Raw genomic sequence first — 27,686 nt, forward strand, 5'->3', positions numbered from 1 at the left:
TTCTCTTCTTGGGGATGAACCTCTGTACAGTGTCCTCAATTTTACCCACAAACTCCTGCCATTTTTGCTCTACTATCTTCCCTGCTCGGCTCTGCTTCCAGTCTATTTTCGTCAGTTCCCCTCTCATGCCCTCATAATTACCTTTATTTAACTGTAACACCATTACATCCGATTTTGCCTTCTCTCTTTCAAACTGCAGACTGAACTGTACCATATTATGATCGCTGCTTCCTAAGTGTTCCCTTACGTTAAGATTTTTTATAAAGTCTGGTTCATTACATCAGTCAGGGTATTGAGTACAGGAGTTGGGAGGTCATGTTGCAGCTGTACAGGACATTGGTTAGGCCACTGTTGGAATATTGCGTGCAGTTCTGGACTCCTTCCTATCAGAAAGATGTAGTGAAACTTGAAAGCGTTCAGCAAAGACTTAAAAGGATGTTGCCAGGGTTGGAGGATTTGAGCTAGAGGGAGAGGCTGAACAGGCTGGAGCTGTTTTCCCTGGAGCGTTGGAGGCTAAGCAGTGACATTGTTTACAAAGGTTTACAAAATTATGAGGGGCATGGATAGGGTAAATAGCCAAAGTATTTTCCCTGGGGTTGGGGAATCCAGAACTAGAGGGCATAGGTTTAGGGTGAGAGGGGAAAGATATAAAAGAGATCTACAGGGCAACGTTTTCACACAGTGATATGTGTATGGAATGAGCTGCCAGAGAAAGTGATGGAGGCTCGTACAGTTGGAACATTTAAGGGGCATCTGGATGGGTATGTGAATAGGAAGGGTTTGGAGGCATATGGGCCGGGTGCTGGCAGGTGGGACTAGATTTGGTTGGGATATCTGTTCGGCATGAACGAGTTGGACCAAAGGGTCTGTTTCCACGCTTTCCATCTCTATGACTCAATGTCCCTCATAATTTTGTAAATCTCCAAAAGGTCATCCCTCAGCCTCCGAAGCTCCTGATGGGTTGCAATTGTACCAGCCTCCAGCACGTCCTCTGGCAGCTCATTCCATACATGTACCACCCTCTGAGTGGAAAAAGTTGCCCCTTCGGTCTTTTTTATAACTTGCCCTCTCACCATAAACCTATGCCCTCTAGTTCTGGACTCCCCGATCCCAGCGAAAAAACTTTGCCCATTTGCTCTATCCATGACCCTCATAATTTTGTAAACCTCTATAAGGTCACCCCTCAGCCTCCGACGCTCCGTGCAAAACAGCCCCAGCCTGTTCTGCCTCTCCTTATAGCTCAAATCCTTCAACCCTGGCAACATCCTCGTTAATCTTTTCTGAACCCTTTCAAATTTCACAACATCTTTCTGATAGGAAGGAGGCCAGAATTGCATGCAATATTCCAACAGTGGTCTAACCAATGTCCTGTACAGCTGCAACATGACCTCCCAACTCCTGTACTCCATACTCTGACCAATAAAAGAAAGCATACCAAACGCGGCCTTCACTATCCTATCTCCCTGCAACTCTACTTGGAAGGAGCTATGAACCTGCACTCCCAGGTCTCTTTGTTCAGCAACACTCTTAGGACCTTACTGTTAAGTGTATCAGTCCTGCTAAGATTTGCTTTCCCAAAGTGCAGCACCTCCCATTTATCTTGAGTTAAACTCCATCTGCCACTTCTCAGCTCATTGGCCCATCTGGTCAAGATACTGTTGTAATCTGAGGTGTAACCCTCTTCGCTATCCACTACACCTCCAATTTTGGTGTCATCTGCAAACTTACTAACTGTACCTCTTATGCTCGTATCCAAATAATTAATGTAAATTACAAAAATTAGAGGACCCAGCACCGATCCTTGTGGCACTCCACTGGTCACAGACCTCCAGTCTGAAAAACAACCCTCTACCACCACCCTCTGTCTTCTACCTTTGAGCCAGTTCTGTATCCAAATGGCTAGTTCTCCCTGTATTCCATGAGATCTAACCTTGCTAATCAGTCTCCCATGGGGAACCTTGTCGAACGCCTTACTGAGGTCCATATAAACCACATCTATCGCTCTGTCCTCATCAATCTTCTTTGTTACTTCTTCAAAAAACTCAATTAAGTTTGTGACACATGATTTCCCACGCACAAAGCCATGTTGACTATCCCGAATCAGTCCTTGCCTTTCCAAATACATGGACGTCCTGCCCCTCAAAATTCCCTCCAACAACCTGCCCACCACCAAGGTCAGGCTCACCGGTCTACAATTCCCTGGCTTGTCCTTATCACCCTTCTTAAACAGTGGCACGTTTGCCAACCTCCAGTCTTTCGGCACCTCACGAGTGACTATCGATGATACAAATATCTCAGTAAGAGGCCCAGCAATCACTTCTCTAGCTTCCCACAAAGTTCTAGGGTACACTTGAATCAGGTCCTGGGGATTTATCCACCTTTATGCGTTTCAAGACTTCCTCTTTTGTAATATGGACATTTTCTACGTCTATTTCCATCTATCTCACCATCTATTTCCCTACGTTCTGTATCTTCCATATCCTTTTCCACAGTAAACGCTGATGTAAAATACTCGTTTATTATCTCCCCCATTTTCTGCGGCTCCACACAAAGGCTGCCTTGCTGATCTTTGAGGGGCCCTATTCTCTCCCTAATTACCCTTTGGATTCTCCTTAATTCTATTTGCCAAAGCTATATCGTGTCCCCTTTTTGACCTTCTGATTTCCCTTTTAAGTATACTTCTACTGCCTTTATACTCTTCTAAGGATTCACTCGATTTATCCTGTCTATACCTGACATATGCTTTCTTAACCAAACTCTCACTTTTTCTAATCATCCAGCATTCCCTATACCTACCAGCCTTTCCTTTCAAGCTAACAGGAATATACTGTCTCTGGATTCTCGTTATCTCATTTCTGAAGGCTTCCCATTTTTCAGCCATCCCTTTACCTGCGAACATCTGCCACACCCGTCAGATTTTGGAAGTTCTTGCCTAATACTGTGAAAATTGGCCTTCCTCCCATTTGAACTTCAACTTTTAGATCTGGTCTATCCTTTTCCATCACTATTTTAAATCTCATAGAATTATGGTCGCTGGCCCCAAAGCACTTCCCCATTGACATCTCAATCACCTGCCCTGTCTTATTTCCCAAGAGTAGGTCAAGTTTTGCACCTTCTCTAGTAGGTATATCCACATATAGAATCAGAAAATGTTTTTGTACACACTTAACAAATTCCTCTCCATCTAAACCCTTAACACTATGGCAGTCCCAGTCTATGTTTGGAAAGTTAAAATCTCCTACCATAACCACCCTGTTATTCTTACAGATCTTGTATTTGCTTTAATATTTGGAAAAAGCATGAAATCAGTTGTTTCCACAAGTAGGTCATTTTAAAGATTTCATTCAGAAATGTAGCATACAATTTATTTGCAAAATAGAAGTGTGAATATTGTGCCTATAGGTAATTTTTGTGATGTCTGTTCCCAGCAATCTCACTACCACGATAACAGACATGTAGTGGTAGAACGTCATGGTCGTGATTCAGGAGGACCACGGAATAGTTGGCATCCTGGACCTAGTTCTCAAGGCACTGGCTATCAAGACATGCGACGAATGAGTGACAGTCGTGGTCCTGGCATGATTCCACTATCCAGGTATTGAAGTTGCATTCAGTTAGCTGTTTTGATTGCTTGTATCTTAAAATATGTATTGTAAACTCTTTCTGTATGGTATTACATTTTTGACTGGTTTTTATATTAAACGGGCTTCATCTTTCTGAAAATCTGTTTGCATTGTGTATTAGTTGCTTCTAGATATTTTCAAATGGGTAGTTTGGTGAAGCCTCTTAGATATTCACTGTGAAAGGTTTATTCACAAGTAATATAAATAAAACATTGAGGAATTCCAACCCATCAAAATAGTTTGCTCACTTGTGTGTCAAATTTTAAAGGTATATCGATGTTATCTATGTTGGAAAAAGCAAATTTTGTTTTACATGTGTTTTAAAAACATGTTCCCAATGCATTAAAAGCATTCTCAACTCATAAACATGATGTGTTTTGAGTGTTTCCATTTTTTTTTAGTTATATGAAAGTAACATGCTTATATTACCTAAACTTAAATGAATAATTTGCACTACTTTGGATGCTTGTGAAATTAACATGGAATCCCTACAGTGCAAAAAGAGGTCATTTACCCATTGAATCTCCACCAACCCTCCAAAGAGCATCCCAACCAGACTCAGTCCCTTACCATATCCCTATAACTCTGCATTTACCATAGCTAATCCTCCTAGTTTACAAATCTGTGGATACTATGGCAGTTTGCCATGACCCATCACCTAACCTGCACACCTTTGGATTGTGGGAGGAAACTGGAGCACCCAGCAGAAACCCATGCATACACAGGGAGAATGTGCAAACCCCACACGACAGTCACCCGAATCCCGAATGGAATGCAGGTCCCTGGCGCTGAGAGGCAGCAGTGTTAGCCACTGTGCTGTCCTAGTACTCCAAATTTGGTCTTCTCTGCATTTAATCACCAGTGAGCATTGCTTGATGCAACACATCTCTGAAGAGCGGGATGAGGAAAAGGCTTTTACTTTTTGCTCTTTCAAATCTTATAATAATCTGTAATAATCTTATTACAGATTATTATTTGAAGTTTTAATGCCAAGCATCTAATGTGGGCTGGAAGATATAATTTTATGTCTTGAAATTATTTGGTGAATTTGCGCAGAAGGCTGGTATATTAGTGGTGTTTTTAGAAGCATTAACTCCTAAATGATTCCATTTGTATTGTTTGTTTGAGATTTCAGCTTCCAGAGCAATAGGTGCTATAAATGACCTGAAGTGTTTTTGAAAATACTAACATCAGTCTTGATGTTGAGCTTGGAAGGCTTATTTATAAAGGAGATAGTTAAATATAGTGTATACCCTGGAGTTTTTGAACAGAAGCATAGTTGACCTCATGGGCATTGATTTGGGGGTTTGACTCCGAAGACCTTGGAGTAGAAGTAGACAATTCAGCCCATTGAGTCTGCTGTGCCATTCATTGAGATGTCTTGACTGATTTGACGATCTTCAATTTCACTCTTCTGCCCGTTCCCCACAAATCCTGATTCCCTTACTGATTAAAAAATCTTTCCATCTCAGCCCTGAGATAATGACCCAGCCTCGATAGCTTTTGATGGTAAAGAATTCCACAGAATCACAATGTTTTGAAATTATGTTCTCTGGTCTTACACTTAGCCACGATGGAAAACAACCTTTCTGTACCTCATCTGTCAAGTCATCTAAGAATCTTGTATTTTCAATGAAATCACTTTTCTTTCTACTGTATTTCAACTTTCTATGCCCAATCTGCTCAACCTCTCTTCATAAGACTGATACCTGGTAGCGCAGCACCGTTCTTTGGAATGCCTCTAATGCCAGCATATCTTACCATATTGAAGGGACTCAAACTGTTCACAGCATTCCAGCTGTTGTCTGACAAGTGCTTTGTATTGATTTAGTAAAATCTCTCTCATTATACTCCACTCATTTTGAAATAAAAGGCCAGCATTTTGTTTGATTTCCCTATTGCTTGCTGATCTTTTGACATTTTGCGATTCACTAATGAGTCACAAATCCCTCTTCTGTATATTTCTGCAGTCTTTCTCCATTTAACTAATATTCAGGGCCTCAATTCTTGACAAAGTGCATAAGCCGTCACTTCCCCACATATTCCATCTGCTACATTTTTACTCATTCACATAGTCTGTCTGTATAGAACATTTTAGGCCCTTTGGCCCTCGATGCTGCACTGACCTGTGAAACCAATCTGAAGCCCATCCAATCTAAACTATTCCATTTTCATCCATATGTTTATCCAATGACCATTTAAATGCCCTTAAAGTTGGCAATCTACTACTGTTGCAGGCAAGGCAATCCATGCCCCTACTACTCTGAGTAAAGAAACTACCTCTGACTACTGTCCTATATCTATCACCCCTCAATTTAAAGCTATGTCCCCTCGTGCTGTCCATCACCATCCGAGGAAACAAGCTCTCACTGTCCAACCAATCTAACCCCCTGATTATGTCTTAATTAAGTCACCTCTCAACCTTCTCTCGAATGAAAACAGCCTCCAGTCCCTTAGTCTTTCATCATAACACCTTCCCTCCATACCAGGCAACATCCTAGTAAATCTCTGAACCCTTTCCAAAGCTTCCATATCCTTCCTATAAGGCAGTGACCAGAACTTCACACTCTTAAGTGTGAAGTTTTTTTTGCTCAGCTGCAACATGACCTCGTGGCTCTGAAACTCAATCCCTCTACCAATAAAAGCCAATACCACTATATGCCACCTTAACAACCTTATCAACCTTGGTGGCAACTTTCAGGGATCTATGCACATGTACTCAAGATCTGCCTACTCATCTACATTACCAAGAATGTTGCCATTAGCCCTGTACTCTGTGTAATCTTGTTGCTCCATCCAAAGTGAATCACCTCCCACTTTTCTGCATTAAACTCCATTTGCTACCTCTCAGTCCAGTTCTGCAGCTTATCTATGTCCCTCTGTAACCTGCAACATCCTTTGGCACTATCCACTACTTTATTGACCTTGGCGGTGAATCACCTCCCACTTTTCTGCATTAAACTCCATTTGCTACCTCTCAGTCCAGTTCTGCAGCTTATCTCTGTAACCTGCAACATCCTTTGGCACTATCCACTACTTTATTGACCTTGGCGTCTTCTGCAAATTTACTAACCCATTCTTCTATGCTCTCATCTCGGTCATTAATAGAAATGACAAACAGCAGTGGCCCCAAAGAGATCATTACGGTACACCACTAGTAACTGAACTCCAGGATGAACATTTCCTATCGACAACACCCTCTGTCGTTTTATAGCTTGCCAATTTCTGATCCAAAACACCAAATCACCCTCAATCCCATGCCTCCGTATTCTGTGAAATAGCCTAATATGGGGAAATCCATATATACCACATCAATCACTTTACCCTCATCCACCTGTTTTGTCACCTTCTCAAAGAACTCAATAAGGTTTGTGAGGCACGACCTACCCTTCACAAAACCATATTGACTATCTCTAATCAATTTATTCCTTTATTAATGCTTCTAAATCTTATCTCTTACAACTTTTCCCAGCACTTTACCCACAACTGAAGTAAGGCTTCCTGGTCTGTAATTACCAGGGTTGTCTCTACTCCCCTTCTTGAACAAGGGAGGAACATTTGCTCTCCTTCAGTCCTCCGACACTATTCTTGTAAACAATGACGACATAAAGATCAAAGCCAAAGGCTCAGCAATCTCCTCCCCGGCTCCCCAGAGAATCGGAGGATAAATCCCATCCAGCACAGGGGACTTAACTATTTTCACACTTTCCAGAATTGCTAACACCTCTTTGTGAACATCAACCCCATCTAGTGTAGTAGCCTGTATCTCCGTATTCTCCACGATAAAAATGTCTTTTTCCCTTGAGTGGTGACAAAAAATATTCATTTAGCGCTTCTCCTGTCTCCTCTGACTCGACACGCAACTTCCCACTACTGTTCTTGATTTGCCGTAATGTTTCTCAAGACATTCTTCTATTCCTGACATAACCATAGAAAGCTATATCCCTCTGCAAATTCTTTGTGACATTCTCACTACTTGCATTCCTATCTGTTTTTATCCCTCCTGTAAATTTGGCAATAGTACATTCAGTTTCTTCATCCAAAATCATTTGTTATAAACAGTTGTGGCCCACTGATCCTTGTGCACACTACTAATTAGTTGCCATTCCTGAAAATGCAACACTTATCCCAAATATTCTTTTAGTGAACCAAACCTCTATCCATGCTAATATACTATCTTAAGAAGCATGGCTTGCTTGCTGAAATTTGAACACTGCGTGGTGCTTTGGTTTATTCAGTGGACTGCAATTTTTCTTGATTTTTAGAAATATTTCCTGCAAAGTATAGTAATTTTTCTAACGTGCGTACAAGCTAATTCTTGCCCACAGCTGTACATCTATCAGCATTTCCTGCCAAGATCTTAAAATTGTCAGAAACAAGCCATTGTGATAAGTGAGCAATTGTCCACAATTCTTTCCCTTACATGTGCCAAACCTAGTGTTTCTTTTGCTGATCTAGTTGAGAATGGCTTAACACTTGTAGGAAGTCAAACTTTGGGCCTTATACCTCTGATGCCTCAGTGTCATATGTCAAATACCACCTTGAAAACAAAAAAAAAGTCAGGCTTTGAAAATGGTTAAACTTTTTTTAAAAAGTTGGGTTTTGCCTTATTCAAGTGCTGTTTTAATTCCTCAATTCATTAATTACAAGAATGACATCTGTAAGAAAATGATCCTTTATTCAGGACGTCACCTCAATTATCAATCTTGTGTGCCCATGATTGAACCAATCATTGACCTGTCAACTTGCAGAACTACTTGGGCCTTTGGTTCCCAATGTACTGGAAATATTTATCTTTCTGCATTTGAAGATAATTATACAAAAATATACAGTACCTGTATATTTTTCTGCATTTTATTGCTCTAACTTTTATACTTAATTTTTATTTTCAACTTCACAACTTGGAGATTATAAGTTCCTACAGATTCATGTGGTCCATCTATGATTCTTTTGGGCATTTCTGAACAAAGTTAATATTACAGTTCATTACATCATTGGTTAATGTTTCAGCTAGTTGGCTCACTGTAAATTAAATTTTCAAAATTTAAGGCAGTGCAAAAGAAAAATTCCATGTCGTGTTAAAGAACTGAGATGTTATGTAACTTGAGATGATGTGATCTACTTCTTAGCCTGCAATTGCAGATGCTGAACTACCTGGGATATTTTTATGTAGGATTTAAATTTTGAGGAACTCTCAGCCGAATGGGCTCTGCTGAGTTGGTATTTTTGGGAGATAATACTACAAATTTAGACATTCTTCAGAAAAGAATGTAGAAGTTCAGCCAGTTTTACAATGGTATGTTCTGATAGGGTCTTCGAGTTCTTTGCTAAAGAAGTCTTGTTTCACTCCAAATAGATGTTTTGCAGCAACGAGTAACTTAGGCAAGATGAAGATTAATGGTCAAGTTGCCAGTCTTGCCCCTATAGAAAGATGTGATTTAACCTGAGGTAAGGGAAGAGATTGAGGAGGAGAGTCCTTCATGGTAACCAGAGCTAATGCAGAAACTGAAACCATTGCAGACTAGCCATCCAGCCAACTGAGCAAAATGGTGCTTTTTAGACAGTTTGGAAAACTATGTAAAGCCTTTTTTTGAGAATGGCAAAAATAGACTAATGATTGCCTCTCTTCGCAGTTCCAAACTTATTCAGCAATGCTCAGTGAGAATGATTTTTAATTTGTGATTTTCTCCCTCTTAATCTTTTGTCCTGCACTGTGCTGCTTATAAATCAGAAAAGCTTTTTTTTTCTTTCTATAACGTTGAAATCTTACCTGAAAAACATTTGGTTCTTGCTTCAACTTTGCTTTTTGCTTATTTAAATATTGACTTTGCTCAATTTGTAACCAGATTAAAACTTGTCCTTGTGTGCAATTTAACATCTCTACCAGTAGTCATAGGCTGTGATAAGTTTGAGCATGGTCAAGACATCTATCAACATGGAATTTAAATTCTTTAAATAAGTCTACAATAATCATGAAACTAGCATATTGCCATACAAACTTTGGTTTGTTTGCAAAACTGAGGCAACATATCAGTTTTATATTTGGTTCACTCTAGTAAGCTGCAACATCAAAATGTTTTCTTTAGTTTTATTTAATAAATTTGATGTTGCCTCTGCCTGTAACTTGGCATTTGGATGGTGACAGATTTGGGTTGGTATTTGGTATCTCTATTTGATTAACTATCCATATTCAACACCGTTACAACCTGGAGAAGGAGGACTTTGCCTCAATCTGTGTGGGAATCGTTGCAGCCTAGGTAAAAGAACAGTTAAGCTTGCATATAAAGTATTTTGATCAAACAAAGAAATGGCCCATCCACTAAATACGTACATTCCACTTTATACTGATCATACATAACTACATTTGAATGTTCAAGCCGTAACATTGCACTTATTTGTTAACATGGGTGCTCTTTAATTCTGACCATTTCTTTTCAAAAGGTAGAACTGGCTCCTGTTAGTACATCTGAAATGTTCCTGCCGCACAGAACACATTTGAGAACTCAGAAGATGCTGATTAGTGGCTCTCTAATGCTTCCTTTTGCATTCTATTGAAAGTTTTTGGTACTACAAACTAATAGATACCGTAATTCATGAGGAAAGTGTTCCACAGATGTCCAGAGTGACTTGTTTTTTAATCTCCTCTTGTACATTGACATGAATTTTTGCATTAATATATCTTTGAAAAAAGTTGCAACAAGTGTTATGTTGCTCAATCATTTTGTTTTGCTTCATTTAGCATGTTTTGTTACAGTTTTAATATTTTCTCTACTAAGATTTAGGTGCAAATCATTTGTGGCCACTGATCAGAATTCTTCACAAGTATCTTATGTTTTCTCATTGCCCACTGTAGTCCTTCTGTAGCAAACAGAATTGTGCAGATCACCAACAACACAATGCAAGGAGGCAATGTCTCAGGCTCCAAAGGAATACATGGATCAGGAGATGGTCGGTTTAAGCCATTCAAAGGGGGTGCTCCACGAAGATTCTGATGTACCAATATTTGTAGCAGTTAGTGTTTTTGTTTTGAGATTTGTCTGTACTTGGTAGTCTTATTCAATGTGTACAACCAACTATCTTTTCACAAATGTTTTTCCTGTTCGACAGACACATTATTAGGCCTTGTTTCTTTTTAAGAGAATGGTTTTGTGACTAACTTACTAATGTATTTTTTGTTTACCACCACTACTGTCGAAAATGGAGAAGACTAGACCGTTAATACTTTGCAATCTGATTTTGTGTAAATGTCTTATATTGGAGAGAAATGGCAGTGGAACCCCAGTTATCTGCTGCTGGAGTGGTGAGGGAACCCTCTCTATGAATAATGAAAATTCGATGGTCAGAAGTCCCTTAGTCGGGCAGTGGTTATTTTTGGCTCAGTTGTATCTTTTTGGATGGCCTAATCAAACTCCTAGTGCATGTACATAACATCCAAGCTTTTGTATTTTAAAAATTAAATATTTTTAATGAATGCTTGACGGCCGTAGCTGTTAATGTCCTATCCCCTGAACATCAGCTGCACAGTTAGTAAATTCAGCCAAGCACTGGATATCTAATTATCTGCTTAACCAGCTGAATCAGGAACTGTCTGAAAATCATTCATAAGCTAAATTTGCAATCTCATGAATAATTGAGAATGCAAGTAATGGAAGCACATAACTGAGGCTCCACTGTATATTCTCAACTAGATTATTCACAATGTTTTATAACAGTGAATTGCACAAATGTCATTTTCCTGTAGTTACGCTTTTCTACAGTGATCATTCAAATGTTGAACAGCGCACAGGGTGGGGGGGGGGTTCACCTTTTTTGCAAAATAGTGCTTGTATTTATTGACAATTCTTTTCTACATTTACCAGCAACAATTTGATTTTTCTTATCCAAAGGAAGATTGTTCTTTAAAAGTTCACATGTATAAATGTGGTACTGATGCTGGGAAATGTATTCTTGCATTTTTGGAATAAATCTTAATGAAGTTGAGTTTTTTGGAGTCGGATGTTACTTTTCTTGATTCACATTCTTATTTTGATGTCACTGACTTGTTGTCTCGCTAATTTGAGTTACAAGCCCTTTAATTGCTGAGGAATTGAGCATTGCCAGCAAGGCCAACAGTTGTTGCTCATCACTAATTGCTCTAGGAGATAGTGATGAGTGGCTACCTTGAACTCTTGTAATCCATCTGCTGTAGGTACACAAACAGATATAAGGAGTTCCAGAACTTTTCCAGTTATGTTTTTTAATTTGAAATATTTGTTAAAACAGTTGGCATTTGTCTATGCTAATGGAACTTAAGTTCCATCATAATTTCAGTGATTATCCAAAAAATTATTCTAGATCATTATGATCTAGCATTTGAATATGTGGAAGTGGTTATATAAACATCTTTAAAAACAATAAGCCTTGTTGCATTGGTTGATAGAATAGAATTAATGAATCAAACATGGTGAGCAAGGAATTGGTTGAAATAATGCATTTTACTTTGATTATTGATCATAGTAGTGTAGGCAGTGATGAGCCACCCTGATGAGCTCCAATCCTCATACAATGCTTCAATGTACATCCAAGGCAGAATGGTATGGACTTGGAGAACTTGAAAGTGATAGTGTTCCTATGTTTGATGTTCACAGGTTTGAGGTGCTATCAAAGGAACGTGTGTAAGTTGCAGCCAACATTTACATGATATGCATTTCACTCTCTGCTGCTACTGTGCATTGTATTGAGTGTCGAAGGTATGGATGAGTGCCAAACAAGTGGAATGTATTCTGTCAAAATTCCTGACTTCTGCCTCACCAATAGAGGACAGGCTTTGAGGGGTTAGATGAGTGACGATACATGGGCTAATCAAGAATGTTAGGGCATTCAACCAAGATAATGTTTCTGGCGATCAAGGGTAGATGGATATTGTCTGATATAGATGGTAACACTGTTACTGCCAACTTATCAACCTCAGCTCGAATGTTTCCATGTCTGATGCATATGACATGGCTTGCTTCAGTGGCTGAGGAATTGTGAATACAGAATATGGCACAATCACTAGTAGGTAATTGCTAAAGTTGAATAGTTGGGCCTTTAAACATGACCTTGATGTCCTCTAAGTTGATTCATCTCGTAGCCATCGTTTGCTCGGTCTGACTCCAATAGGGACTTTCCTTCTGTCGTTCTCACTGTTTACCAGCTGGACATTTGGTCCCTTTCTAGGGGACATCCTCAGTGCTATAGAGCCCCCTGTGAAGCGCTGCTGTACTGTCAGTTCACAGGAGTCTCCACAGCACTGAGGATATCCCCTAGAAAGTGGACAAAATGTCTGCAAACCAAATAATGTTAAATCTATACTCTGTCATTGATGCTCCCAAGGGGAAGTCTGTCTTCCCGTCTACTCTTAATTTCATCTCCCCTGCCGTCTCTGTTCCCACAAAAATAAGATGGATTGGATGGATGGTATTAATGATAAACTCTCCAACCAATGCGGGAGTAACACTTTTTACAAAAAAGTGACAAATTATTCTAGTCTATGTATTGCTAAATTTGAGGGATATGATTACTGGAATGTGGAAGCCAGAACACACACTACTTCAACTGTGGTCTAATTAACATTTAATACAGTTAGAGCATAATTTCCCTGTTCCTAAACTCTATTAGCCAAGGCATAAAGGCAAAAATACTTTTGTTTTGTGCATAATATGGGAACAACTTGACCACTAGCACTGATGATGATGTCTTCAGTACGACTGCCAGGACCTTAGATGGAAGGATGGGGGTAGATTAAAAGGAATATAGGTCTGCTGCTGAGTCCCAGTGTCTCATGGCAGCACAATTTCAAATTGCTAAATCTGTTTGAAGTCCCAATTACCCACAGTGCTACTATCTCACAATAGAGAATATCATCCACAAGGAACTTTATAATTACAATGACTTGGTGGTTGACAACGAACAGATGGATCTCTGAGGACAAGGGTGAGGAGGCTTATTTCTCCACAATGGTGATTTCCTCCCCAGCTAGTTATCAAACGTCAACTTTTAAAAGACTTAACTTTTACTGTTGGTAATGCATTCTTGGTCTAAGCATACAGCATTCTTTTAAGATTGTTTATGTACATGAATTGCAATACATACATGAAGCACTGTTAACAATTAGATCATATTCAATTAGAAGTATTTTTGTGAGCTGTAGGAAGGACTTTATTTAACTGGTTCAAACCAAACTTGTCAATCTTGGCATGAAAATTGGGATCAAAGGGAGGATATGTTTTAAGATTAGATGGAAAGAAAGTAAATTTATTGAATGATATGTTTGCTTTCAATGCACAGCTCAAAGTAAATTGACATGATATCAACTTATAAAGTGAAAAATTGGTCAAAATATTTCAACAGTTTAAAATATCTGCAGATCACTCAAGTAACAAAGTGCAAGCTTTAAAAATTCTTCCAAATATGTTTGAGATAGTTATCTCAATCCAACTGAGTGTATTCTAATTTTAAAACTGTATTACTGCGCCAACAACATTCAAAATTAAAATATTCTATTCTCACTAACAAACCAATTTAGTTCAAAATGGATTTTCCCTACAAAGTACAAGTGGCTGGCAATAGCTCCCAAGTATTCAGACTGAAATGTGTTCCAGACTCTCTCTTTGTATAGTCAAACAGCAACACAGTCATTTTTTACATTGATACTAAACACAGTGATATTAGGAAAATTCATCACGTAATCACATCCTACCTCCCTTGGATTTAATTATCTTCTGGCTGTGCTTTTCCAGCACCACACTCATTCAACATCAGTTCAACTAGACTTAAAAGGAACTCATCTGCAAACAAAAGAACCAAGGCCAAAGGCTGAGCCAAAGGAGAGTGGTTCAGAATAGACAAACCTGAGCTCAATAACCTGCTGTAGAGATATTTTGCTCCATTTTTCAGAATTTTATTTTGTAAGCAGACCTTTCAGGATTTAAGGGGAAATGATTGAAGACGGCCAGTATACCAGTATCTCACAAATTAAATTGTAGTATTGCTCCACATATGGCTGATGGGGAAAGATAAGTCATGTAATGGTCATGTCACTGGATGTACATATTACCAGTCCAGACTTGTGTTTTGGGACCTAGATTCCAATCCCACCCTGGGAACTAAAGGTTTGTTGCTAATAGGGCATAAAGACATCAGAAAAAATACCATTTGGTTTTACTGAGTTTTAAGAGTTGTAGCTCAGGTTGAGGTTCTGGTTGTAAGTTTGTTCACTGAGCTGGAAGGTTTATTTTTAGACGTTTTGTCACTACTAGGTAACATTATCTGTGAGCCTCCAGTGAAGCATTGGTGGTATGGCCCACTTTTTTTGTTTAGGTTGATGGTGTCATTTCCTGTTCTTTTTCTCAGTGGGTGGTAAATGGGATCCAAGTCAATGTGTTTGTTGATAGAGTTCTGGTTGGAGTGCCAACCGTCTTAGTAAGAGCATTAAGTTACAACTTCCAGGATGCGGACAAGAAAGATTTCTTAGCATTAGAAACGACACTAAGCTCACAGAAGAAACCCAGCAAACCATCAGACAGTCGCACCAACATTAAGCAGGAAAAAGGAAGGAAATATACAAGAAAGGAAAGTACTAGGACTAAAAACGTCATCCTACCTGCAGACAAAAGATGCTCGAAAGTCATTTTAAATAAGAGACTACAATCAGAAAGTGAACATTGCTTGCAGGTAGCAAAAGTGGCGACAAACCCAACCCCATAACTAGAGAATCAAATCACAAGCCTCATCAAAAAACTTCAGAAATCTTGAGAATCAAATAAGAGCGACTTCCCAAAAGTGAAACTTAACTGCTCCAACACCACGTTTCTCTAGGTTACCCAATATTCACAAACCAGGAGCTCTCCTCAGACCATACAGTCTTGCTACCTGGAACACCAACTTACAGATTAACCAAGCTGCTACACCAAAGAATAAAACACTTAGAATACTCACACCACTCGAACACTCCACCCAAGAACTCTTGAAGACCAAAGACACCAAGGTAGAAGCGGATGAAATAATGATCTCCCCTGCCATAGCATTCCTATTCACATCCATCAACATCAACCTGGCCAAGGAAACACTGACTACACTATTAGAAGAACCAAAGACACATACACCAAACACCACCAACTTCATCAGCAAGGACAATATTGTCAAGCTAGTGGATCTATGCCTTACCATCCACTTCACCTTCAACAACAAAACTAACGGAACACCCATGGGATCGCCCATATCAGGGTTCTTATCAGAGGCAGTAATGCAGAAACTCAAACAAACAGCACTACCAACCACCTACGTGGATGACACCTTTGTCATCACGAAACAAAACTAATTAGTTTCGTGATGACAAAACATCAATAATACCCTTTCTGGCATAAAATTCACTAAAGAGGAGGAAAACAACAATAAGCTGCCATTCCTAGATGTCACAGCAGAATGAATAGCCAATGGGGAACTTCAAACCTGCGTCCACAGGAAAACACTGACTTAGATCCCATTTAACACCCTGAGTAAATGAACAGGAAATGACATCACCCACCCAAGGAACCCTAAACACATAAAAAGCAGGCCATACCACCAGTGCTTCACCGAAGGCTCACTGATGACGTTATCTGATATGGTGATGAAATGTCTGAAAATGAACCTTCCAGCTCAGCGAGCAAACTGGCATTCCGAAACAATTGGTTTACTGATGACCTTGACAGAAGTAAATCTGCTATCCTTTTTGGGGTGTCTCTACATGCCACTCTCGATCCACAATATCGTGGTTGACTCTAAACTGCACACTGACTTGGCCGAGCAAACCAGTCCATTCATTGTTACGGAGCAATGGCCAAATTCAGGTCTTGCCAGCAATGTTGCAAGAGAGATGCAAAGTGCAGAACTCTCCAGCAGTGCTCATTGATCCCATTCCCTAGGCAGAAAAATGTACATAGAAACTAACCATTCCATTTGCTCCATTCCTCTTAAAAAGCAGAACAAATGTTTTGAACACGGATTCTTAAAGATTGGCATTTTTATAACTTCCAATTTTGCTGACTTTCTATGAAAGGTGTAGCAAGGAGGAAAAGTGTTTTATGGCTGAAACCTGTGACTGTTTCCTGTCTTTAACATGAGGATTAATTCCTAGAAGTGTTTTAAGGAAATTTTGGAGGAGACAGTCAGAGTAGCAGAACATTATATAATCTAGAATTGAGGAAAATAATGATTGGAAAATTGACAAGCATGTTTATTGTCCCAGCTTCAGAATGATGTGCTGCCAATTCAATGTAAAGGACAGAATTGGAAGATAAAGAATTCTTTAGGCCAAAGTGCATATATATTTTTTAAAAACCACCATAGGACATGAAACCAGAAAACTGATTTCAGCTTTTTTAAAAAATCCTTAGTAACAGCCTCATACTCATGAGCCTCAAAGTATTAAGCCATTAAATACACAACTCTGGCTCCATATTAATTCTATCTCATGCTTATTTGAAACACTTCAAAATACTTAATACATTAAAGTCATAAATAGCTGCACTTGTTCAAAAAAAGGTAGTTATATTAAAATAATTCCAAACACAAATATCATTGCAAGAAATGTGTTTTATTTTAGTTTAATGTTTTACCAATTTTAACAGCCTTCTGCAACAACAGAAGTCTTTGCACTAACTGGTACGAAATAAATTAAAGACATTTGACCAAAGTTGAATGCTCCAATGTAACATGATTCCAGTAATGTTTCACTTGTAAAACTGCAAATAAAGCCACATTTTACTTTTTTTGATGGTTTTCTAGGCACTAATGGGTGTACAGTTCAGCTGGAAAAGCTGATTTGGTCACAGTATACCATTTCCTAAAATTTCTTGCACAAATTTACAAGAGACTATTCGGATACCACTCACTGCTTAGCATTTCGTGCTCAATCTATGCCAAACACAGTAAAAAGCTCTGTAATGAGATATGGGCTAATAGATTTATTTGTCAGTTTTAAGGTGTAAACATAAATAACTCTACAATTATAATGTGGGCAGTGATTTTGAACTTTGACACCCAAATTACTATGTTATCTCATTTGTTCCATGTCAGTATTAATGTGTTAAACACTTTCATTGTTATTTTTCCTGTTTGCAAACATGATGTGCTTCCTATTTTAAGATTTCAAAAACCTAGAAATTCCATTACCAAAATACTCCTCAATTGCTCCTCCAGGATGTTCAGAAGATAACTTAGTATATTGCAAATAAACAAAGTACATACAAAGCATAAAATGTAACATTGTAGATTTACCCACTAAAGTGGAACTTGAGAATTATGATGGCACCATGTACTGCTGTCTTCGAATTTTTCCAAACTGGATGGGGTAACAAGATGCAGACAATAAGAATTAGCTATATTCTCAACCTTCAGTTAACACCAAAAATATGAACAAGAAAGTCTCCGTTCCATAGAAAGTTTCTCTTTGCAATTACTTCTTAATGTGCCAAGTGCCAATTAAGGTTTTTTTGTGCCACTCAAAGAAAGACAGGAGATTGTCAAAACTCACATAATCCACACCAACAAGTATATAACACCTTATGGCAGTATGCTACATAGATGTTTGGTCACAAAACAAATGGAATTTAATGTTTAGTAATCAAAAACTACCAAAAGGAAAATCACTCCTAAAAGTGCAGGACTTGCAAGAATACAAGCATACAAAAAACAAGTTATTATGGTAGCTGTAATCCAGAAGAAACTTACAAGAAATTACATAGAGCAGACTTGAAACATATCTTTCACAATGTGTATTTAAAAAAAAATTACAAGTATTTTGATAAAAGATAAGTCTCAAAGACCCTGAAATGAACTGAAAAGTACAAAAGCTACTGAAACTAACACTGTTCTATACTTGGCTTTTCCATTACTATTGATAGTCAAATACACACACGATGTTGCTAACTTTAATGTGCATTATTGTGATAGAAAAATGACATAACCCTCGACCCATAGGTGCTGTGAGAGATTGACATGGTTAAAATGTCTTGTTTTTATGTATTACTTGAAATGGCAACATCTAGCTTCCTCAGAAATGAAAAGGTTTGGTCAATTTTGAGCTTTCTTGTACCAAATTTCAGCAGAGCATTCAGACCCAGTATTCTGAATAAGATTCACAAAGTTTGCTTTGCAGAATTGCTTAATTGTAACCATTCCCTATAAATGAGCAAACACAGAACAAAATGATATTTAAAGTACATTTGGTCCAGGAGGTGACATTTAGCATAGTTCTTAGCTGTCTTTATGCAGAGAATTAAAAATATTAAAAAGTCAATTGCACATATTGGATTATTATTTAAGGTACTGCATATACCCGTAAGCAGAGTTGCACTTGCTACACAAGACTCTCACCTCAGTCTCCACTGCAATTCTGTTACAGATTCTAAATTTTGAACAGTTACCCAATTTTTCAATGGACTCTGAAGAGGTTATTATTGGTGGGCAGTTGTACAGCACTTTCAGTACCAGTCTGGTTTAGGTATTTAATATCTGTTCTTGAAAAATTTACATCAATACCTAGCGTGGAAATGCTAGTCTAGGACTGCAAATAATTAGATCTATACATATTTGATTTTCTGGTACTTTTAATATCAATATATTTTAATGAGGCAAATACAAGTTTACAATAGAATGGGTGAACAGTTACTGCAGGACCTATAAAATTATCATGCATTACAGATGTCAGCTAATCCACAACACAGCCAGGCAATTCAAAGCAATTCCCTCAATCAAAGCAATTCCCTCAAACAATCTTGTTCACTATACCTATTCTAGGTAAAGAACTTCCTAATGCAAGGAAATTTCTAAGTGCAACACGATTCCTTCAAAAACCATTTTAAAAAATGCTTGGGTTGCCCACCTCGAAATAATTTAAAATGATTTCATAATGAATAAATATTTACGTCTAAGTAAACAGGTCTAATGTTTTTATGTTTTCCCCCCCTCAGTTGCCAAAGGGTTGCAACATGTCTCCTCTTTATGTAAAACTGCTTCAAGCACTCTTAACTGAGGGTGCCCTTTTAGAGGTATTCAAATAAATAAACTGGTCCATGTATTAAAATCCACAAAAACAGCTACATTATTAGAAGGATGATCATAATCTAAGCCAACCTCAACAGTATAAAAATGAACTTTCAGACAGTATTCCTTCAAACTTCACCATCAACAATTTAGTGTTTGTTTGCATGTTCCATTAACCATGTCCCAACGAACAATACATGCACAACGTCTTACCATCATATTAAATGTATCATACAGACCGCAAGGAATAAAGTTATGTTTCTATCATCATGTTATAATTTCACCATTTGGATATTGGTCCCATTTAGAAACCTAACTTAGCTACTGCCTATGGGCTTGACTAATATTTGACCAAACAATTTTGAAGGCATTAATCTGTTATTGGAAAGAATGCTGCTGTTCATGTATTGTGCTGGTCGAAAAACATTGCGCGGAACACAAGGTTTCAACCATGTTTTGGGCCTTCCACAACTCATTAATAAGCTTACAATTTTATTGTCAAGTTAAAACACTATCTTAGTGAAAATACAGAGTATATTCACTCATGATTTTGTTTGCTAACTTGCTGATACCTTACATTCCTTATCACTGCTTTCACACATTTCCACACGATTTTTTTGAAAAAAAATTAAATTCCTTCAAAACATAAAGCACATTCATTCAGTTAAAGAAAACTTGAAGCAAGAGATACCACTATTAAATGTTAACCTGTCTTTTTGTATTCCTTCAGATTAATATGGCTCAAAATAAAACCAGCTCATGGAAAAATAGCTGTCAATTGGACAAAATATTGTTCAACTTCTCCATGTGTATCCTATCAAAATTTGTGTCAGCATTTCTTAAACAAGCCATTGCATGAAAGACCATTTTTATTTGTTTTCTGTAATTCACTGGGCTGATCAGTTCTAGTAGCACTTAATGAAAGCTAAAATAAAAATCTAGCTATTGTCACTTATTGTGAGCATTAAAACTAAACATACCGTGAAACTGCCATTGTCCTGTAATAAAATTGAGGCAGTATTAGCCAAGATAGCTTATTAGCTGATTGCATTAATTAATTTAGTGATATTGAAAACAAGCATTGTGATTTCACTGTTAACACATAAAGGTGCTTCTTGTATGTTTTGAACAATGATTTATGTCAAATGAAATGTAACTGCATCAATCAATGCCATAGAAACTCCATTGTGAATATAGTGCATTGTGCAACATTGAACAAAGTTTGGCCGACTGTAGTAAAGAAGTCATCCCTTCGCTTCTCAAAGTGTGAACAATTCGGGATCAGGCACAGGCGGCATATCATCTTTAAAGGGTTATGCACTTAGTTCCTGGTAAACTCCAACCTCCATCACAAGAGAATGCATTTGTCCTTTTCTTTTTCCTTTGTTTCCTTACGCTGTTTCCGTTCAGTGCCCGCAGGTTGTTTGCCAGCAGTTGCTGCCTGTGATTGTTGACCTTCCTGGAATTTTAGAGGAACATGTACAGCATAAGTTTGAAATCACAACAAATAAATGATGAAAAGGAACAGTAATTTTAGGACAACACTGCACCTGAATCTACAAAAGCAGGGTTTAACTGCTACTGTAGCTGAGCTTTCAAACTTCTACACCATACGTTTTGCACTTCTTGGAAAACAGATCTTCCAGCCCATGAAAGCATTCTGAAGATGTTAACTGTTTCTACCGCCACAGATGCTACCAGATCGGAGTTTGTCCAACATTGATTTTGGTTTCATTGAAAGAATGTTGCTATTTGACAGATAACGGTGTTGTGCATGATAATTATGGAGAACCCAGTGATCAAAATGACTTTCCAAGAGAAAAGAAGTTAAAAATAATTCTTAAAATAACGATATTCCTTCAACGGGAGCCATTACATGATATGAGCCAATTAAAATGGATGAGCTACACAGGGATCCCACAGTGAGACACCTTTCAGAATATGTCTGGGGAGTGTGCACAGAGGTGCTTGGAACAAGTATCTAAGGCATCTCTAGCACAATAAGTGTTCGCGCAGAAGATTGGGAGGGATAAAAGAAAGAAAGCTAATATTCGTGTAATAGGTCAGTTAGAACTTTCATTTTGAGGATTTCCCATACTTACTTAGAATAATGCACATTGTGAATCAATTGCAATTTATTTATTGTAAAACATGTTCTGCAAAATTATGCTTGATTATGTGGCTCTTCAGCACTTGGCTGTGTATTCCACAATACTTTCAGGTGATGTAGTTCACTTCCTCTGTGCTCCGTAACTTCTATATTTTGGTCAAAGCTCTGCATGTGTAAAAGGCTGCAAGATTATCTTTCACTTAATTTACCTTTTCCTTTGCATTAAGACAAAAGATTAGAAGAATATTTAGCCCTCCCATTAATCGTTTGATTAATTCCGTCAAAAAACAAGTTAGATTAAAAGCTAGTTGGAAATAGGACCAAAGGTTATTAAACTAGAGTGAAGCATAAAATAAATCATCTACTTGTTCTGTTAAGCACAATGATCCATAGTATTGACTGGGCAGGATCAAATGGAGAGATGTGGAGATGGTTTGAAGTCATTTGGTTAACTTTACGAGGAAAGGTGATGCAGAAACTTCCATCAGAAGGTTGTGAGAGAGTTGAATTCAGAGTAGGTAAGCAGGTTACCCCCTGTAGAAGTGGCATTGGTATGATTCAGAGATCTTTTTCAATCTGTTTTAATGAAATTACACAGAGTCTGACATTTCTGAGAAGAAATACGCATTTTAATTAAGTTATAATCCTGTGAAATATCAAAACAAGTCATCAGTCTGCAACACTGAAAAAGTTTAAAAATTAAAAAGCAATTTTCTCAGAAGTTGATGATATTCACCGTGGTACACATTAGTACACTGAAGAATTCAGCACAACCCCTACTCTCAACACTAATGGTTATACAAACACAGATTTTGAAGAGATGCAAAATCAAAAGTCAAGTTTTGTTGTATATCACCAAGTGGTTTGTTTACAAATAGCTAAAGTAAACAACCTTGAAATACCTTGTGTAATCCTCCACTCAGCCAATGCAGAATCATGATGGATTACTTAAGGACTTGATAGAAGAGGCAAAAAAGTTATTACTAATGCATGCTGCAAGCTTGCTGACCTGCCCTGTTTTTATCCTCAAGTCTTTTGATCCTGAGAATGTGAATCAAGATTTTTTTCCAATAATTTGTTCAGAGACACACAATTTTGAGCTGACAATTTCATCAACGTTCCTCCTTATACATTCACATATTTTAAATTTTGGTCTGTTTTTTTTTAAAACTCTTCACCTCCATGAATAATTGTCCGCACCAATATCTAACTAACTTCAGAATCTTCAAAATTCAAACAAAACGTCTTTTTGAAGAAATAAACCTGATTTCCTTAATCCTTCGCAAAATGTTGGGACATTTTATGGAGTCAAGTTTGCTGCTTACCTATGCAATCATACAAGAGCAACAATATCCTTCCTTAAGTGACCAGAATTGCTCAAAGTTGTTCAAAGCGTTCAATGTCAAACTGCTTTCCATTTGGTAACATTTCATTACCTGGCTTTGAGCTGCAGCTGCCTGTTCCTGTTCATGATAGAACTGGGATGCTCGTCTGTCTTCTTCTTCCTGCAGTTTTTTTGCTAGTTCCAGATCACTAATTCCTTCAGGAATCTGCTCCCAGGATAAGTCCTGGCTTTGCTGCTCCTGCTGTAAGGACAAGGCCATCAGATAGTCCTGAGAGAAGAAATAACGTCCAATCAGGAAATCCCTAGATGAGGGATCAGTCATTACCCTTGAAATGCATGTACAGTTCGAGTGAGAAGATAAAATTTGACATAAAATTTTCAAAACTTGGAAGAATTTTTGTACATTGGATATTTTACATGATTTCAAAGTCACCTGTTAATGTTAAAATACAATAGCACAAGAATTTGAGAATGCTTTCATTTGTACAGTTTTCTCATTAACACAGATCTTATACTTGTTTAAGCTTTGATCAGTTAGCTGAATGGGCACAATGGTTCTGGATGTGCTGAAATATTCAGATGGTTACTACTTATAAAACCACAGCATGATCAGGCTGGAATTTCAGTAATCATTAAATGCAAAAACTGAAGGTACCAGTTGTCAAATTAATTCCTCCAAGGCATGGTGGGCAATTTCACTAAGATGGAGCACCACACACATGCACAAAATCAAATCACATCAGTATCCCTACGATGGGTACAGTGGGTTGCTGCAAGTACTCTTCTAGAACATTTCCTTGGACCTCCTTGCATTAATGCAGTTTTTAAATTGAAAATTTGACTGGGAATCTTACATTAAAGCTGTTAACTTTATTATTTAATCAATTTGAGTACAACATAATAAATATCAAAATAAAGACAGAACACCAGAGGAACAACTGGTCTTGCAGCATCTTTAAACGGTGTTAATGTTTCAAGTCCAGTGACCTTTCTTCAGAAACAAAGATAGCTGGCAAAGGGTGACATTTATACTGGTGATGGGGTTGGTGGAGAGAAGAGTGAATAGAGTGCATACAGACAGAGCCCAGAGAGAGAGAGAGAGAAAGGATAGGCAAACAGAGATAGCTGATAAGCCAAGAGAGAGAAATGCTAACAAGAAATGTGAATAGTTGAAAATGGAACTTCTGCCTCAGCACTTAGCAAACTTCAGGATTCAAGCTTAACAATTTCAAAGCATGAGCTTCCTCCTCCTACACTCTCTGTTCCTGTGGTACATCTGAGCACAACCAAATCATTTCCAAATATGTTCCTCCTCACCCTACCTAACATTTTTTTCTCTCTCAGTTTATCAGCTATCTCTGTGGTACAACTAAAAATCAGGATTCAAGCTGTAGAATTATGACAGAAGTTGTTTGTGCATTTGTGGTGACAGCTCTAAGCCACAAAGTTGAATGGTAGTCCATCAAAATAGCACCACAATGTAGAGTATCCAACGGCACATGAATAATGTGCCTGAGGACATTTAGTTAAATGTACTCAAGTTGCGTTAGAGCTGTACTGATTTCTGTTTTTATTATATCAAGACCTCTTTATGATCAACTCTTATGGTGGCGGTGTACCACCTCAATGCTGCACAATTGATCAGAGCAATGCTATTACCACGCTAGGTTTCAGGTCTACAAGCAGTTCAACGAAAACCTTTTAACTCAAGAGCACAGGAACACAATTTCACCAAAGTGATTGATGTTTAGATTCCTCACCAGCTTCCTTAGATTTTTCTTGCTGAAATTTACCAATAAATCCTTTTATCTCTTTCTCCCATGCACACAACTTGCCTCCATTACTCACCATCTCAATTACTCTATGTGGTGGAAAATTCTACACATGGTACTCAATTTGGCATCTTTCACTCCAGCTGCTTTTAAAGCAAGTTTTATTTTCTGGATATTGCCAAATAGCATTCTCAATTCTATTATAAAAACGGCACATGTACACATTTTACTGATAGGATTGTAGGATACTAAATTCATGAAAGGCTCTGTATAAAATAAGACTGGAATATTTCCAAGGACAGGAAACACAATCCCAACTATTTGTACATTAACAAGTCAAAAATAATTTCGCAACAAACACAAATCTCAGTGCGCTCATCACTAAGCTGCAGGATAAGTGATGTCAGAAATGTAATGGTGCAGAAACTATAGACTGGGGAGCCTGATGTCGGTGTTGGGCAAGTTGTTGGAGAAAATCCTGAAGGACAGAATTTACATGCATTTGGAAAGGCAAAGATTGATTAGGGATAGTCAACTGATAGTGAGATGTGATTTTCCATGTGCACAAACTTGATTTAGTTTTCTGAAGTAATGAAGAGGATTGATGAGAGCAAAGCGGTGGACATGATCTATATGGACCTCAGTAACATGTTTGACAAGGTTCCTCGTGGTAGACTTGTTCACAAGGTTAGTATAACAGGATCTTGATCAGATGAGCCAATTGACAGAATTTAATTTAGATAATGTGAGGTCCTGCATTTTGGAAAGGCAAGTCAGGGGAGGACGAGAACATTATAGGGCAGTACAGGCACTTCGGCCCTTGGTGTTGCACTGACCTGTGGAACCAATCTGAAGCCCATCTAACTTACCTAACCAATTCCATTCTCGTCAATATGCCTATCCGTAAAGTTGGTGGGTCACTATTGTTGCAGGCAGTGCATTCCATGCTCCTACTACACTCTAAGTTAAAAATTACCTCTGACATCTGACCTATATCCAGCACCCCTCAATTTAAAGCTATGCCCCCTCGTGCTAGCCATCACCATCCTAGGAAAAAGGCTCTCACTGTCCACCCAAACTAACCCTCTGATTATCTTATATGTCTCCGTTAAGTCACCTCTCAACCTTCTTCTCTCTCTAACAAAAACAGCCTCAAGTCAGTCAGCCTTGCCTCACAAGATTAGATTAGATTCCCGAGTGTGGAAACCGGCCCCTCGGCCCAACCAGTCCACACCGACCCTCCAAAGAGTAACCCACCCAGACCAATTTCCCTCTGACTAATTCCCCTAACACTATGGACAATTTAGCATGGCCAATTCACCTAACCCGCACATCATCTTCCATCCATACCAGGCAACATCCTAGTAAATGTCCTGTGGACCGTTTCCAAAGCTTCCAATCCTTCCTATAATGTGGTGACCAGAACTGCACGCAATACTCCAAGTACGGCTGCACCAGGAGTTTTGTATATCTGCATGACCTCGTGGTTCCAAAATTCAATCCCTCTAATAAAGAAAGCTAACACAACGTATGCCTTCTTAACAACCCTATCAACCTGGGCAGCAACTTTGAGGGATCTATGTACATGGACACAGAGATCTCTCTGCTCATCTACACTGCCAGGAATCTGACTATTCTCCCAGTGCTCTGCATTCCTGCTTCTCCTTCCAAAGTGAATCACCTCACACTTTTCTGCATTAAACTCCATTTGCCACCTGTCAGCCCAGCTCTGCAGCTTATCTATGTCCCTCTGTAACCTATAACATCCTTTGGCACTATCCACAACTCCACTGACCTTAGTGTCATCCACAAATTTACTAACCCATCATTCTATGCCCTCATCCAAGTTGTTTACAAAAATGACAAACAGCAGTGGACCCAAAAGAGGTCATTGCGGTACACCACTAACAACTGAACTCCAGGATGAACATTTCCCATCAACCACCACCCTCTGTCTTCTTTCAGCTCGCCAATTTCTGATCCAAACTGCTAAATCACCCTCAATCCCATGCCTTCGTATTTTGTGCAGTAGCCTACCAGGGGGAACCTTATCAAATTACTGAATATTACTGAAATCCATATACATTAATGGCTTTACCCTCATCTACCTGTTTGGTCACCTTCTCAAATAATTAATTAAGGTTTGGGAGGCATGACCTACTCTTCAAAAATCCGTATTGACCATCCCGAATCAACTTATTCTTTTTGAGATGATTACAAATCCGATCTCTTTTAACTTTTCCAACACTTTTCGCACAACCGAAGGAAGGCTCACTGGTCTATAATTACCAGGGTTGTCTCTACTCCCCTTCTTGAACAAGAGGGGAACATTTGCTATCCTCCAATCTTCTGGTACAATTCCTGTAGATAATGACAACATAAAGATCAAAGCCAAAGGCTCTGCAATCTCCTCCTCCCAGAGAATCCTAGGACAAATCTCACTTGGCCCAGGGTATTTGTCTATTTTCACACTTTCCAGAATTGTTAACACCACCTCCTTGTGAACCTCAATCCCATCTCACTATTTTCCTCGACAACATTGTCTTTTTCCAATGTGAATACTGATGAAAAATATTCATTTAGCACCTCTCCTATCTTCTCTGAATCCATGCACAACTTCTCACTACTGTCCTTGATTGGCTTTAATCTTACTTGTCATTCTTTTATCCCTTATAGAAAGCTTGAGGGTTTTCCCTCAACGACTTCTCATGTCTCCTCCTCGCTCAGCTTAGCTCTCTCTTTAAGTCTTTCCTGGTAACTCTAACTCTCAAGCACCCGAACTGAGTCTT

At 38.5% G+C, this 27,686-nt stretch overlaps 2 protein-coding genes across 7 annotated transcripts in view; one reads left to right on the plus strand and one right to left on the minus strand.

Moving 5' to 3' along the window:
* Positions 1-11,603, plus strand: part of sltm (SAFB-like, transcription modulator) — a 61,402-nt gene extending 49,799 nt beyond the window's left edge. Inside the window, exons 20-21 of one of the 3 annotated variants that reach the window (XM_043677439.1) lie at positions 3,429-3,595; positions 10,477-11,603. In XM_043677439.1, coding sequence (XP_043533374.1) covers positions 3,429-3,595; positions 10,477-10,615 — 306 coding nt within the window. In that variant the 3' untranslated portion in view covers positions 10,616-11,603. Of the gene's footprint in view, positions 1-3,428; positions 3,596-10,064 lie in introns of all 3 variants that reach the window. The other 2 variants (XM_043677441.1, XM_043677440.1) reach the window with 2 other exon arrangements.
* A 5,598-nt stretch (positions 11,604-17,201) lies between these two features.
* mindy2 (MINDY lysine 48 deubiquitinase 2) overlaps positions 17,202-27,686 on the minus strand; it is a 60,402-nt gene continuing 49,917 nt past the window's right edge. Inside the window, exons 8-9 of one of the 4 annotated variants that reach the window (XM_043677448.1) lie at positions 23,217-23,366; positions 17,202-21,129 (exon numbers count right to left, since the gene is read on the minus strand). In XM_043677448.1, coding sequence (XP_043533383.1) covers positions 21,019-21,129; positions 23,217-23,366 — 261 coding nt within the window. In that variant the 3' untranslated portion in view covers positions 17,202-21,018. Of the gene's footprint in view, positions 21,130-23,216; positions 23,394-27,686 lie in introns of those variants that run through there. The other 3 variants (XM_043677446.1, XR_006309489.1, XR_006309490.1) reach the window with 3 other exon arrangements.

The sequence above is a fragment of the Chiloscyllium plagiosum genome, chromosome 36, assembly GCF_004010195.1.
Source record: "Chiloscyllium plagiosum isolate BGI_BamShark_2017 chromosome 36, ASM401019v2, whole genome shotgun sequence".
NCBI lineage: Eukaryota > Metazoa > Chordata > Chondrichthyes > Orectolobiformes > Hemiscylliidae > Chiloscyllium > Chiloscyllium plagiosum.